Source organism: Nicotiana tomentosiformis, chromosome 8, assembly GCF_000390325.3.
Source record: "Nicotiana tomentosiformis chromosome 8, ASM39032v3, whole genome shotgun sequence".
NCBI lineage: Eukaryota > Viridiplantae > Streptophyta > Magnoliopsida > Solanales > Solanaceae > Nicotiana > Nicotiana tomentosiformis.
The window spans coordinates 42745560-42760262 of NC_090819.1; the positions used below are offsets into that span (position 1 = coordinate 42745560).

The 14703-nt window shown below is 42.6% G+C and overlaps 1 protein-coding gene across 1 annotated transcript; it reads left to right on the forward strand.

The window, feature by feature from the left end:
• The first annotated feature begins 249 nt into the window (after positions 1-249).
• On the forward strand, positions 250-786 carry LOC138897383 (uncharacterized). Its single transcript, XM_070183348.1, has one exon. The coding sequence runs from the start codon at positions 250-252 to the stop codon at positions 784-786; it is 537 nt and encodes a 178-aa protein (XP_070039449.1).
• Positions 787-14703: the final 13917 nt, after the last annotated feature.

Sequence of the window (14703 nt, forward strand, 5' to 3'; positions counted from 1 at the left end):
AACAACGAGGCCAAGTATGAGGCTAGGATTGCAGGTCTCGAATTGGCTAAAAGCCTTGGGGACGAGGTGATCGAAGCTAAGTGTGATTACTTCCTTATGGTAAATCAAGTCAATGGGACATTCGGAGTAAAAAAGGAACGAATAGAAAGGTATTTATACAAGTTGCAGGTAATGCTGCATCAATTCAAGGAATGGACCCTGCAACATGTGCCCCAACATCAAAATAGTGAGGCTGATTCCCTGGCTAACATGGGATCATCGGTTGATGATGATGAATTTAGTTCGGGAATAGTTATACATCTCATGAAGTCGGTGGTGAAAGAAAGCCATGCCGAATTAAATTCAACAAGTTTAACTTGGGATTGGAGGAACAAGTACATAGATTATTTGAACACTGGGAAGTTGCCCTCGGATAGTAAAGAATGGACAGCTATGCACACGAATGTGGCCAAGTTTAGCTTGTCCGAAGGGACTCTGTTCAGAAGAACATTCGACGGCCCATTCGCCATATGCTTGGGGATGGGAGATACCGAATATGTCTTGAGAGAAGTTCACGAAGGCACTTGCGGAAATAATTCAGGGGTGGAATCTTTGGTTCAGAAACTAATCATAGCCGGCTACTACTGGATCAACATGGAGGAAGATGTGAAGGATTTTGTACGAAGACGCAACGGCTATCAGAGACACGCACCGATCATCCATCAACCAGGAGAGTTGCTACATTCGGTTTTGTCCTCATGGCCGTTCATGAAGTGGGGAATGGACATCGTCGGTCCCCTGCCATAGGCACCTGATAAGGCTCAATTCATATTATTTATGAATGTTTATTTTTCTAAATGGGTCGAAGCTCAAGCGTTCGAGAAATTCCGGGAAAAAGAAGTCATTGACTTCATTTGGGACCACATAATATGCCGATTCGGGATACCGGCCTAAATCATGTGTGATAATGGGAAGCAATTCATCAGCAGCAAGGTAAAAAAGTTTTTCGAAGATCACAAGATTAAAAAGATACTATCAACACCCTATCACCCTAGTGGGAATGGGCAAGCAAAATCTACAAACTAGAACATACTCCAAAACCTAAAAAAAAGGTTGACCGTACAACTTTAAAGTCTAGTAGGAGCAGGAGAACCGAGCATCAGGTTCCAATATGCGACTTAAGAGTGGAAGGTGGCCATTAACACGAGCCTGGAAATATTTGATGAAAGGCATGAGGCCGCCCTGGTCCGGTTGGCCGCCCAGAAACAACGGATAGAAAGATATTATAACCGAAGAGCCAACCTCCAACACTTCAATATCGGGGACTTTGTGTTAAGAAAAGTAACACTGCACACCTGAAACCTGGAACGAGGGGATGCTGAGACCAAATTGGGAAGGACCATATCGAGTCAATGGAATTACATCTACCAAACAACTGGAATGTTACGCATTTAAAGCGGTACTACTGCTAAGGTACTATGTTATTTACATTTTTATAATATTATGAATCGGAATAACACTTGCAGGCAATGGCCAAGGGAGAATATGACTATTAGGTCTGAAAGCACGCTTTGCACTCTTTTTTCCTTCAACCGGTTTTGTCCCAAAATGGGACTATCGAGCCCAAGGGCTACCCCTACTCGGGGACTGTCAAGCCCAAGAGCTAAACCTATTAGGCAATGCCTAAGCACAAAAGGCTACAACAACCCTGAAAAATGGCTCGGAGACGTCCAAAGCTCGTAATCACAACATAAGGCCTTTATAAAATTTGAAACCTGCTAAAAGGTTACCCTCGGGAAAAGCATCGTCTAAAAACACTTAATCATATTGAAAAAACTTCCCGTTATAATAAGTTTTCGAAACTCGAGCAAACAAAGTTGTATCGAAGTTAGGTTATGTTCGAACTTATGAAAATCGAACGCCGTCTAATTACGTTTGATTCTATGCTAGCAAGAATAAAAATTATGAAGATATGCTGAAAAAGTAAAGACTCGAAATTGCCAGAAAGGGAAAATCTTATATATATATTCCAGATTATACTTACAATGGCGCAATAAAAATGGTCCAGAATTAAAAAAAATATTTACATAAGTTAAAAAACTAAAAAAGCACTAAGGAATCTACGCCTAATCTTCATTGAGGCCCGACTCATTTCCAGAGCCCCCCGAGCCCTCCGAGCCCTCGGAACTCTCTGAGCCTTCAACACCCTCAGGATCAGACAACATCTTTTTCTCGAACTCGGATTTTTTGGCTTCCTCGATCTTAGCCAATAGGTCGAAACCTCGGGCGTCGATCTCTTCGAGGGTCTTCCCTCGAGGATTTTGTCACAAAATAGGTTTTTTAGTAAGGTTTTTAACGAGGAAACAGTAAAACGTGTTAACTTAGATTCGAAGGCCGGTCTCAAATCAGAGTCAATGGGCGTTCATTTCGCATCAACAGTATCCGAGCCCTCTAAGGATAGAACTCGAATACTGGGGGCCATTACCCTCGATTAAAGTTCTTAGCAAGGAAAGAAGGAAACTTTGTACTTGAATAGCTAAGGCTCGGTGGTTAGGATTTATTATAAGGGCCAAACGGTCAAATGAACTGTGCCCACATAATCCACTTTAGCCATGATACAAGCTTTTACACGCTTTTGATCATGTACTTTACATACATGAATGAAAGAAAGTTTCCACTTTGCTATTACATATTTCTTCCTCTTAAGTTATGGATCTGAACATCCCACGGGATATCCCTATTCGCGGACTATCGAGCCCAAGGGCTACCCCTATTAAGGGACTATCGAGCCCAAGGGCTACCCTTATTCGGGGACTATCGAGCCCAAGGGCTACCTCTACTCGGGGACTGTCGAGCAACACGAGCTATCGAGGTCCTGGAGGCACAAAACCTATTAGGCAATGCCTAAGCACAAAAGGCTACGACAACCCTGAAAAATGGCGCGGAGACGTCCGAAGCTCGTAATCACAACATAAGGCCTTTATAAAATTTGAAACCTGCTAAAAGGTTACCCTCGGGAAAAGCATTGTCTAAAAACACTTAATCATCTCGAAAAAACTTTCGGTTATACCGAGTTTTCAAAACTTCGAGCAAACAAAGTTGTATCGAAGTAAGGTTATGATCGAACTTCTGAAAATCGAACACCGTCTAACTACATTTGATTCTACGCTAAGGCATCAGAAACTTTGCAAGAATAAAAATTATTAAGATATGCTTAAAAAGTAAAGACTCGAAATTTCCAGAAAGGGAAAATCTTATATATATTCTAGATTATACTTTCAATGGCGCAATAAAAACGGCCCAGAATAAAAAAAATATTTACATAAGTCAAAAACTAAAAAATTACTTAGGAATCTATGCCTAATCTTCACTGGGGCCCAACTCATCACCAGAGCCCCCGGAGCCCTCCGAGCCCTCGGAACTCTCTGAGCCTTCAACACCCTCAGGATTAGAAAACATCTTCTTCTCGGCCTCGGATTTTTTGGCTTCCTCGATCTTAGACAATAGGTCAAAACCTCGGGCGTCGATCTATTCGAGGGTCTCCCCTCGAGGGTTTTGTCCCAAAATGGGTTTTTCAGCAAGGTTTTTAACATGGCAACAGTAAAACGTGTTAACTTAGATTCGAAGGCCGGTCTCAAACCGGAGTCAATGGGCGTTCATTTCGCATCAACAATATCCAAGCCCTCTCAAGATCGACCTCGAATACTGCGGGCCATTACGCTCGGGTTGAAGTTCATAGAAAGGAAAGAAGGAACCTTTGTACGTGAATAGCTAAGGCTCAATGGTTAGGATTTATTGTAAGGGACAAACGGTCGAATGAGCTGTGCCCACATAATCCACATTTGCCATGGTACAAGATTTTACCCGCTTTTGATCATGTACTTCAAAATACATGAATGAAAGAAAGTTTCCACTTTGCTATTACACATTTCTGCCTCTTAAGTTATGGATCCTGAGATCCCACAGGCTATCCTTATTCGCGGACTATCGAGCCCAAGGGCTACCCCTATTAAGGGACTATCGAGCCCAAGGGCTACCCTTATTCGGGGACTATCGAGCCCAAGGGCTACCCCTACTCGGGGACTGTCGAGCAACACGGGCTATCGAGGTCCTGGAGGCACAAAACCTATTAGGCAATGCCTAAGCACAAAAGGCTATGACAACCCTGAAAAATGGCTCGGAGACGTCCGAAGCTCGTAATCACAACATAAGGCCTTTATAAAATTTGAAACCTGCTAAAAGGTTACCCTCGGGAAAAGCATCATCTATAAACACTTAAGTATCTCGAAAAAACATCCGGTTATACCGAGTTTTCAAAACTCCGAGCAAACAAAGTTCTATCGAAGTTAGGTTATGTTCGAACTTCTAAAAATCGAACTCTATCTAACTACGTTTGATTCTATGCTAAGGCATCAGAAACTTTGCAAGAATAAAAATTATGACGATATGCTTAAAAAGTAAAGACTCGAAATTACCAGAAAGGGAAAATCTTATATATATTCTAGATTATACTTACAATGGCGCAATAAAAACGCCCCAGAATAAAAAAAATATTTACATAAGTCAAAAAACTAAAAATGCACTAAGGAATCTACCCCTAATCTTTACTGGGGCCCCACTCATCGCCAGAGCCCCCGGAGCCCTTCGAGCCCTCGAAACTCTCTGAGCCTTCAACACCCTCAAGATCAGACAACATCTTCTTCTCGGCCTCAAATTTTTTGGCTTCCTCGATCTTAGCCAATAGGTCGAAACCTCGAGCGTTGATCTCTTCGAGGGTCTCCCCTCGAGGGTTTTATCCCAAAATGGGTTTTTCGGCAAGGTTTTTAACGAGGCAACAGTAAACGTGTTAACTTAGATTCGAAGGCCGGTCTCAAACTGGAGTCAATGGGCGTTCATTTCGCATCAACAGTATCCGAGCCCTCTTAAGATCGACCTCAAATACAGGGGGCCATTACCCTCGGGTTAAAGTTCTTATCAAGGAAAGAGGGAAACTTTGTACTTGAATAGCTAAGGCTCGATGGTTAGGATTTATTGTAAGGGCCAAACGGTCGAATGAACTGTGCCCACATAATCCACCTTAGCCATGATACAAGCTTTTACACGCTTTTGATCATGTACTTTACATACATGAATGAAAGAAAGTTTCCACTTTGCTATTACACATTTCTGCCTCTTAAATTATGGATCCTAAGAGCCCACGGACTATCCGTATTCGCAGACTATCGAGCCCAAGGGCTACCCCTATTAAGGGACAATCGAGCCCAAGGGCAACCCTTATTCGGGGACTATCAAGCCCAAGGGCTACCCCTATTAGGGGACTATCGAGAAACACGGGCAATCGAGGTCCTGGAGGCACAAAACCTATTAGGCAACGCCTAAGAACAAAAGGCTACGACAACCCTGAAAAATGGCTCGAAGACGTCCGAAGCTCGTAATCACAACATAAGGCCTTTATTAAATTTGAAACCTGCTAAAAGGTTACCCTCGGGAAAACTAACGTCTAAAAACACATAATCATCTCGAAAAAACTTTCGGTTATACCGAATTTTCAAAACTCCGAGCAAACAAAGTTGTATCGAAGTTAGGTTATGTTCGAACTTCTGAAAATCGAACGCCGTCTAACTACATTTGATTCTATACTAAGGCATCAGAAACTTTGGAAGAATAAAAATTATGAAGATATGCTTAAAACGTAAAGACTCGAAATTTCCAGAAAGGGAAAATCTTATATATATTCTAGATTATACTTACAATGGCGCAATAAAAATGGTCCAGAATAAAAAAAAATATTTTCATAAGTTAAAAAACTAAAAAAGCACTAAGGAATCTATGCCTAATCTTCATTGGGGCCCGACTCATCGCCAGAGCCCCCCGAGCCCTCCGAGCCCTCGGAACTCTCTGAGCCTTCAACACCCTAAGGATCAGACAATATCTTTTTCTCGAACTTGGATTTTTTGGCTTCCTCGATCTTAGCCAATAGGTCGAAACCTCGGGCGTTGATCTCTTTGAGGGTCTCCCCTCGAGAATTTTGTCCTAAAATAGGTTTTTAGCAAGGTTTTTAACGAGGAAACAGTAAAACGAGTTAACTTAGATTCGAAGGCCTGTCTCAAACAGGAGTCAATGGGCGTTCATTTTGCATCAACAGTATTCGAGACCTCTCAAGATCGACCTCGAATACTGTATTGTAAGGGCCAAACGATCGAATGAAATGTGCCCACATAATCCACCTTTGCCATGATACAAGCTTTTACACGCTTTTGATCATGTACTTTACATACATGAATGAAAGAAACTTTCCACTTTGCTATTCCACATTTCTGCCTCTTAAGTTTTGGATCCGAAGATCCCACGGGCTATCCCTATTCGCGGACTATCGAGCCCAAGGGCTACCCCTTTTAAGGGACTATCGAGCCCAAGGGCTACCCTTATTCGGGGACTATCGAGCCCAAGGGCTACCCTTATTCGGGGACTATCGAGCCCAAGGGCTACTCCTACTCGGGTACTGTCGAGCAACACGGGCTATCGAGGTCCTGGAGGCACAAAACCTATTAGGCAATGCCTAAGCACAAAAGGCTATGACAACCCTGAAAAATGGCTCGGAGACGTCCGAAGCTAAGCTCGTTATCACAACATAAGGCCTTTATAAAATTTGAAACCTGCTAAAAGGTTACCCTCGGGAATAGCATCATCTAAAAACACTATAGTATCTCGAAAAAACTTCCAGTTATACCGAGTTTTCAAAACTCCGAGCAAACAAAGTTGTATCGAAGTTAGGTTATGTTCAAACTTCTAAAAATCGAACGCTATCTAACTACATTTGATTCTATGCTAAGACATCAGAAACTTTGCAAGAATAAAAATTATGAAGATATGCTTAAAAAGTAAAGACTCGAAATTGCCAGAAAGGGAAAATCTTATATATATTCTAGATTATACTTACAATGGCGCAATAAAAACGCCCCAGAATAAAAAAAATATTTACATAAGTCAAAAAACTAAAAATGCACTAAGGAATCTACCCCTAATCTTTACTGGGGCCCCACTCATCGCCAAAGCCCCCGGAGCCCTTCGAGCCCTCGAAACTCTCTGAGCCTTCAACTCCCTCAAGATCAGACAACATCTTCTTCTCGGCCTCGAATTTTTTGGCTTCCTCGATCTTAGCCAATAGGTCAAAACCTTGGGCGTCGATCTCTTCGAGGGTCTCCTCTCGAGGGTTTTGTCCCAAAATGGGTTTTTCGGCAAAGTTTTTAACGAGGCAACAGTAAACGTGTTAACTTAGATTCGAAGGCCGGTCTCAAACCGGAGTCAATGGGCGTTCATTTCGCATCAACAGTATCCGAGCCCTCTTAAGATCGACCTCAAATATAGGGGGCCATTACCCTCGGGTTAAAGTTCTTAGCAAGGAAAGAGGGAAACTTTGTACTTGAATAGCTAAGGCTCGATGGTTAGGATTCATTGTAAGGGCCAAACGGTCGAATGAACTGTGCCCACATAATCCACCTTAGCCATAATACAAGCTTTTACACGCTTTTGATCATGTACTTTACATACATGAATGAAAGAAAGTTTCCACTTTGCTATTACACATTTCTGCCTCTTAAATTATGGATCCTAAGAGCCCACGGACTATCCCTATTCGCGGACTATAGAGCCCAAGGGCTACCCCTATTAAGGGACAATCGAGCCCAAGGGCAACCCTTATTCGGGGACTATCGAGCCCAAGGGCTACCCCTACTCGGGGACTGTCGAGCAACACGGGCTATCGAGGTCCTGGAGGCACAAAACCTATTAGGCAATGCCTAAGCACAAAAGGCTACGACAACCCTGAAAAATGGCTCGGAGACGTCCGAAGCTCGTAATCACAACATAAGGCCTTTATTAAATTTGAAACCGGCTAAAAGGTTACCCTCGGGAAAAGTAACGTCTAAAAACACATAATCATCTCGAAAAAACTTTCGGTTATACCGAATTTTGAAAACTCCGAGCAAACAAAGTTGTATCGAAGTTAGGTTATGTTCGAACTTCTGAAAATCGAACGCCGTCTAACTACATTTGATTCTATACTAAGGCATCAGAAACTTTGGAAGAATAAAAATTATGAAGATATGCTTAAAACGTAAGGACTCAAAATTGCCAGGAAGGGAAAATCTTATATATTCTAGATTATACTTACAATGGCGCAATAAAAATGGCCCAGAATAATAAAATATTTACATAAGTCAAAAAACTAAAAAAGCACTTAGGAATCTACGCCTAATCTTCATTGGGGCCCGACTCATCGCCAGAGCCCCCGGAGCCCTCCGAGCCCTCGGAACTCTCTGAGCCTTCAACACCCTCAAGATCAGACAACATCTTCTTCTCGACCTCGAAATTTTTGGCTTCCTCGATCTTAGCCAATAGGTGGAAACCTCGGGTGTCGATATCTTCGAGGGTCTCCCCTCGAGTGTTTTTATCCCAAAATGGGTTTTTCGGCATAACGAGGGAACAGTAAACGTGTTAACTTAGATTCGAAGGCCAGTCTCAAACCGGAGTCAATGGGCGTTCATTTTGCATCAACAGTATCCGAGCCCTCTTAAGATCGACCTCAAATACAGGGGGCCATTACCCTCGGGTTAAAGTTCTTAGCAAGGAAAGAGGGAAACTTTGTACTTGAATAGCTAAGGCTCGATGGTTAGGATTCATTATAAGGGCCAAACGGTCGAATGAACTGTGCCCACATAATCCACCTTAGCCATGATACAAGCTTTTACACGCTTTTGATCATGTACTTTACATACATGAATGAAAGAAAGTTTCCACTTTGCTATTACACATTTCTGCCTCTTAAATTATGGATCCTAAGAGCCCACGGACTATCCCTATTCGCGGACTATCGAGCCCAAGGGCTACCCCTATTAAGGGACAATCGAGCCCAAGGGCAACCCTTATTCAGGGACTATCGAACCCAAGGGCTACCCCTACTCGGGGACTGTCGAGCAACACGGGCTATCGAGGTCCTGGAGGCACAAAACCTATTAGGCAATGCCTAAGCACAAAAGGCTACGACAACCCTGAAAAATGGCTCGGAGACGTCCGAAGCTCGTAATCACAACATAAGGCCTTTATTAAATTTGAAACCTGCTAAAAGGTTACCCTCGGGAAAACTAACGTCTAAAAACACATAATCATCTCGAAAAAACTTTCGGTTATACCGAATTTTCAAAACTCCGAGCAAACAAAGTTGTATCGAAGTTAGGTTATGTTCGAACTTCTGAAAATCGAACGCCGTCTAACTACATTTGATTCTATACTAAGGCATCAGAAACTTTGGAAGAATAAAAATTATGAAGATATGCTTAAAACGTAAAGACTCGAAATTTCCAGAAAGGGAAAATCTTATATATATTCTAGATTATACTTACAATGGCGCAATAAAAATGGTCCAGAATAAAAAAAAATATTTTCATAAGTTAAAAAACTAAAAAAGCACTAAGGAATCTATGCCTAATCTTCATTGGGGCCCGACTCATCGCCAGAGCCCCCCGAGCCCTCCGAGCCCTCGGAACTCTCTGAGCCTTCAACACCCTAAGGATCAGACAATATCTTTTTCTCGAACTTGGATTTTTTGGCTTCCTCGATCTTAGCCAATAGGTCGAAACCTCGGGCGTTGATCTCTTTGAGGGTCTCCCCTCGAGAATTTTGTCCTAAAATAGGTTTTTAGCAAGGTTTTTAACGAGGAAACAGTAAAACGAGTTAACTTAGATTCGAAGGCCTGTCTCAAACAGGAGTCAATGGGCGTTCATTTCGCATCAACAGTATTCGAGACCTCTCAAGATCGACCTCGAATACTGTATTGTAAGGGCCAAACGATCGAATGAAATGTGCCCACATAATCCACCTTTGCCATGATACAAGCTTTTACACGCTTTTGATCATGTACTTTACATACATGAATGAAAGAAACTTTCCACTTTGCTATTCCACATTTCTGCCTCTTAAGTTTTGGATCCGAAGATCCCACGGGCTATCCCTATTCGCGGACTATCGAGCCCAAGGGCTACCCCTTTTAAGGGACTATCGAGCCCAAGGGCTACCCTTATTCGGGGACTATCGAGCCCAAGGGCTACCCTTATTCGGGGACTATCGAGCCCAAGGGCTACTCCTACTCGGGTACTGTCGAGCAACACGGGCTATCGAGGTCCTGGAGGCACAAAACCTATTAGGCAATGCCTAAGCACAAAAGGTTATGACAACCCTAAAAAATGGCTTGGAGACGTCCGAAGCTAAGCTCGTTATCACAACATAAGGCCTTTATAAAATTTGAAACCTGCTAAAAGGTTACCCTCGGGAATAGCATCATCTAAAAACACTATAGTATCTCGAAAAAACTTCCAGTTATACCGAGTTTTCAAAACTCCGAGCAAACAAAGTTGTATCGAAGTTAGGTTATGTTCAAACTTCTAAAAATCGAATGCTATCTAACTACATTTGATTCTATGCTAAGACATCAGAAACTTTGCAAGAATAAAAATTATGAAGATATGCTTAAAAAGTAAAGACTCGAAATTGCCAGAAAGGGAAAATCTTATATATATTCTAGATTATACTTACAATGGCGCAATAAAAATGCCCCAGAATAAAAAAAATATTTACATAAGTCAAAAAACTAAAAATGCACTAAGGAATCTACCCCTAATCTTTACTGGGGCCCCACTCATCGCCAAAGCCCCCGGAGCCCTTCGAGCCCTCGAAACTCTCTGAGCCTTCAACTCCCTCAAGATCAGACAACATCTTCTTCTCGGCCTCGAATTTTTTGGCTTCCTCGATCTTAGCCAATAGGTCAAAACCTTGGGCGTCGATCTCTTCGAGGGTCTCCTCTCGAGGGTTTTGTCCCAAAATGGGTTTTTCGGCAAAGTTTTTAACGAGGCAACAGTAAACGTGTTAACTTAGATTCGAAGGCCGGTCTCAAACCGGAGTCAATGGGCGTTCATTGCGCATCAACAGTATCCGAGCCCTCTTAAGATCGACCTCAAATATAGGGGGCCATTACCCTCGGGTTAAAGTTCTTAGCAAGGAAAGAGGGAAACTTTGTACTTGAATAGCTAAGGCTCGATGGTTAGGATTCATTGTAAGGGCCAAACGGTCGAATGAACTGTGCCCACATAATCCACCTTAGCCATAATACAAGCTTTTACACGCTTTTGATCATGTACTTTACATACATGAATGAAAGAAAGTTTCCACTTTGCTATTACACATTTCTGCCTCTTAAATTATGGATCCTAAGAGCCCACGGACTATCCCTATTCGCGGACTATAGAGCCCAAGGGCTACCCCTATTAAGGGACAATCGAGCCCAAGGGCAACCCTTATTCGGGGACTATCGAGCCCAAGGGCTACCCCTACTCAGGGACTGTCGAGCAACACGGGCTATCGAGGTCCTGGAGGCACAAAACCTATTAGGCAATGCCTAAGCACAAAAGGCTACGACAACCCTGAAAAATGGCTCGGAGACGTCCGAAGCTCGTAATCACAACATAAGGCCTTTATTAAATTTGAAACCGGCTAAAAGGTTACCCTCGGGAAAAGTAACGTCTAAAAACACATAATCATCTCGAAAAAACTTTCGGTTATACCGAATTTTGAAAACTCCGAGCAAACAAAGTTGTATCGAAGTTAGGTTATGTTCGAACTTCTGAAAATCGAACGCCGTCTAACTACATTTGATTCTATACTAAGGCATCAGAAACTTTGGAAGAATAAAAATTATGAAGATATGCTTAAAACGTAAGGACTCGAAATTGCCAGGAAGGGAAAATCTTATATATTCTAGATTATACTTACAATGGCGCAATAAAAATGGCCCAGAATAATAAAATATTTACATAAGTCAAAAAACTAAAAAAGCACTTAGGAATCTACGCCTAATCTTCATTGGGGCCCGACTCATCGCCAGAGCCCCCGGAGCCCTCCGAGCCCTCGGAACTCTCTGAGCCTTCAACACCCTCAAGATCAGACAACATCTTCTTCTCGACCTCGAAATTTTTGGCTTCCTCGATCTTAGCCAATAGGTGGAAACCTCGGGTGTCGATATCTTCGAGGGTCTCCCCTCGAGTGTTTTTATCCCAAAATGGGTTTTTCGGCATAACGAGGGAACAGTAAACGTGTTAACTTAGATTCGAAGGCCAGTCTCAAACCGGAGTCAATGGGCGTTCATTTTGCATCAACAGTATCCGAGCCCTCTTAAGATCGACCTCAAATACAGGGGGCCATTACCCTCGGGTTAAAGTTCTTAGCAAGGAAAGAGGGAAACTTTGTACTTGAATAGCTAAGGCTCGATGGTTAGGATTCATTATAAGGGCCAAACGGTCGAATGAACTGTGCCCACATAATCCACCTTAGCCATGATACAAGCTTTTACACGCTTTTGATCATGTACTTTACATACATGAATGAAAGAAAGTTTCCACTTTGCTATTACACATTTCTGCCTCTTAAATTATGGATCCTAAGAGCCCACGGACTATCCCTATTCGCGGACTATCGAGCCCAAGGGCTACCCCTATTAAGGGACAATCGAGCCCAAGGGCAACCCTTATTCAGGGACTATCGAACCCAAGGGCTACCCCTACTCGGGGACTGTCGAGCAACACGGGCTATCGAGGTCCTGGAGGCACAAAACCTATTAGGCAATGCCTAAGCACAAAAGGCTACGACAACCCTGAAAAATGGCTCGGAGACGTCCGAAGCTCGTAATCACAACATAAGGCCTTTATTAAATTTGAAACCGGCTAAAAGGTTACCCTCGGGAAAAGTAACGTCTAAAAACACATAATCATCTCGAAAAAACTTTCGGTTATACCGAATTTTGAAAACTCCGAGCAAACAAAGTTGTATCGAAGTTAGGTTATGTTCGAACTTCTGAAAATCGAACGCCGTCTAACTACATTTGATTCTATACTAAGGCATCAGAAACTTTGGAAGAATAAAAATTATGAAGATATGCTTAAAACGTAAGGACTCGAAATTGCCAGGAAGGGAAAATCTTATATATATTCTAGATTATACTTACAATGGCGCAAGAAAAATGGCCCAGAATAATAAAATATTTACATAAGTCAAAAAACTAAAAAAGCACTTAGGAATCTACGCCTAATCTTCATTGGGGCCCGACTCATTGCCAGAGCCCCCGGAGCCCTCCGAGCCCTCGGAACTCTCTGAGCCTTCAACACCCTCAGGATCAGACAACATCTTCTTCTCGGCCTCGAAATTTTTGGCTTCCTCGATCTTAGCCAATAGGTGGAAACCTCGGGTGTCGATCTCTTCGAGGATCTCCCCTCGAGTGTTTTATCCCAAAATGGGTTTTTCGGCATAACGAGGGAACAGTAAACGTGTTAACTTAGATTCGAAGGCCAGTCTCAAACCGGAGTCAATGGGCGTTCATTTTGCATCAACAGTATCCGAGCCCTCTTAAGATCGACCTCAAATACAGGGGGCCATTACCCTCGGGTTAAAGTTCTTAGCAAGGAAAGAGGGAAACTTTGTACTTGAATAGCTAAGGCTCGATGGTTAGGATTTATTGTAAGGGCCAAACGGTCGAATGAACTGTGCCCACATAATCCACATTTGCCATGATTCAAGCTTTTACACGCTTTTGTTCATGTACTTTATATACATAAATGAAAGAAAGTTTCCACTTTGCTATTACCCATTTCTGCCTCTTAAGTTATGGATCCTAAGATCCCACGGGCTATCCCTATTCGCGAACTATCGAGCCTAAGGGCTACCCCTATTAAGGGACTATCGAGCCCAAAGGCTACCCTTACTCGGGGACTATTGAGCCCAAGGGCTACCCCTACCCGGGGACTGTCGAGCAACACAGCCTATCGAGGTCCTGGAGGCACAAAACATATTAGGCAATGCCTACGCACAAAAGGCTAGGACAACCCTGAAAAATAGCTCGGAGACGTCCGAAGCTCGTAATCACAACATAAGACCTTTATAAAATTTAAAACCTGCTAAAAGGTTACCCTTGGGAAAAGCATCATATAAAAATACTTAATCATATTGAAAAAACTTCCGGTTATACCGAATTTTCAAAACTCCGAGCAAACAAAGTTTTATCAAAGTTAGGTTATGTTCGAACTTCTTAAAATCGAACGCCGTCTAACTACATTTGATTCTATGCTAAGGCATCAGAAACTTTGCAAGAATAAAAACTATGAAGATATGCTTAAAAAGTAAAAATTCGAAATTGCCAGAAAGAGAAAATCTTATATATATTCTAGATTATACTTACAATGGCGCAGTAAAAACGGCCCAGAATAATAAAATATTTACATAAGTCAAACAACTAAAATATCAGTTAGGAATCTACGCCTAATCTTCACTGGGGCCCGACTCATCACCACAGCCCCCGGAGCCCTCCGAGCCCTCGGAACTCTCTGAGCCTTCAACACCCTCCAGATCAGACAACATCTTCTTCTCGACCTCGAATTTTTTGGCTTCCTCGATCGTAGCCAATAGGTCGAATCCCCGGGCGTTGATCTTTTCGAGGGTCTCCCCTCGAGGGTTTTGTCCCAAAATGGTTTTGTAGCAAGGTTTTTAACATGGCAACAGTAAAACATGTTAACTTAGATTCGAAGGGCGGTCTCAAACCGGAGTCAATGGGCATTCATTTTGCCTCAACAGTATCCGAGCCCTCTCAAGATTGACCTCGAATACTGGGGGACATTACGCTCGGGT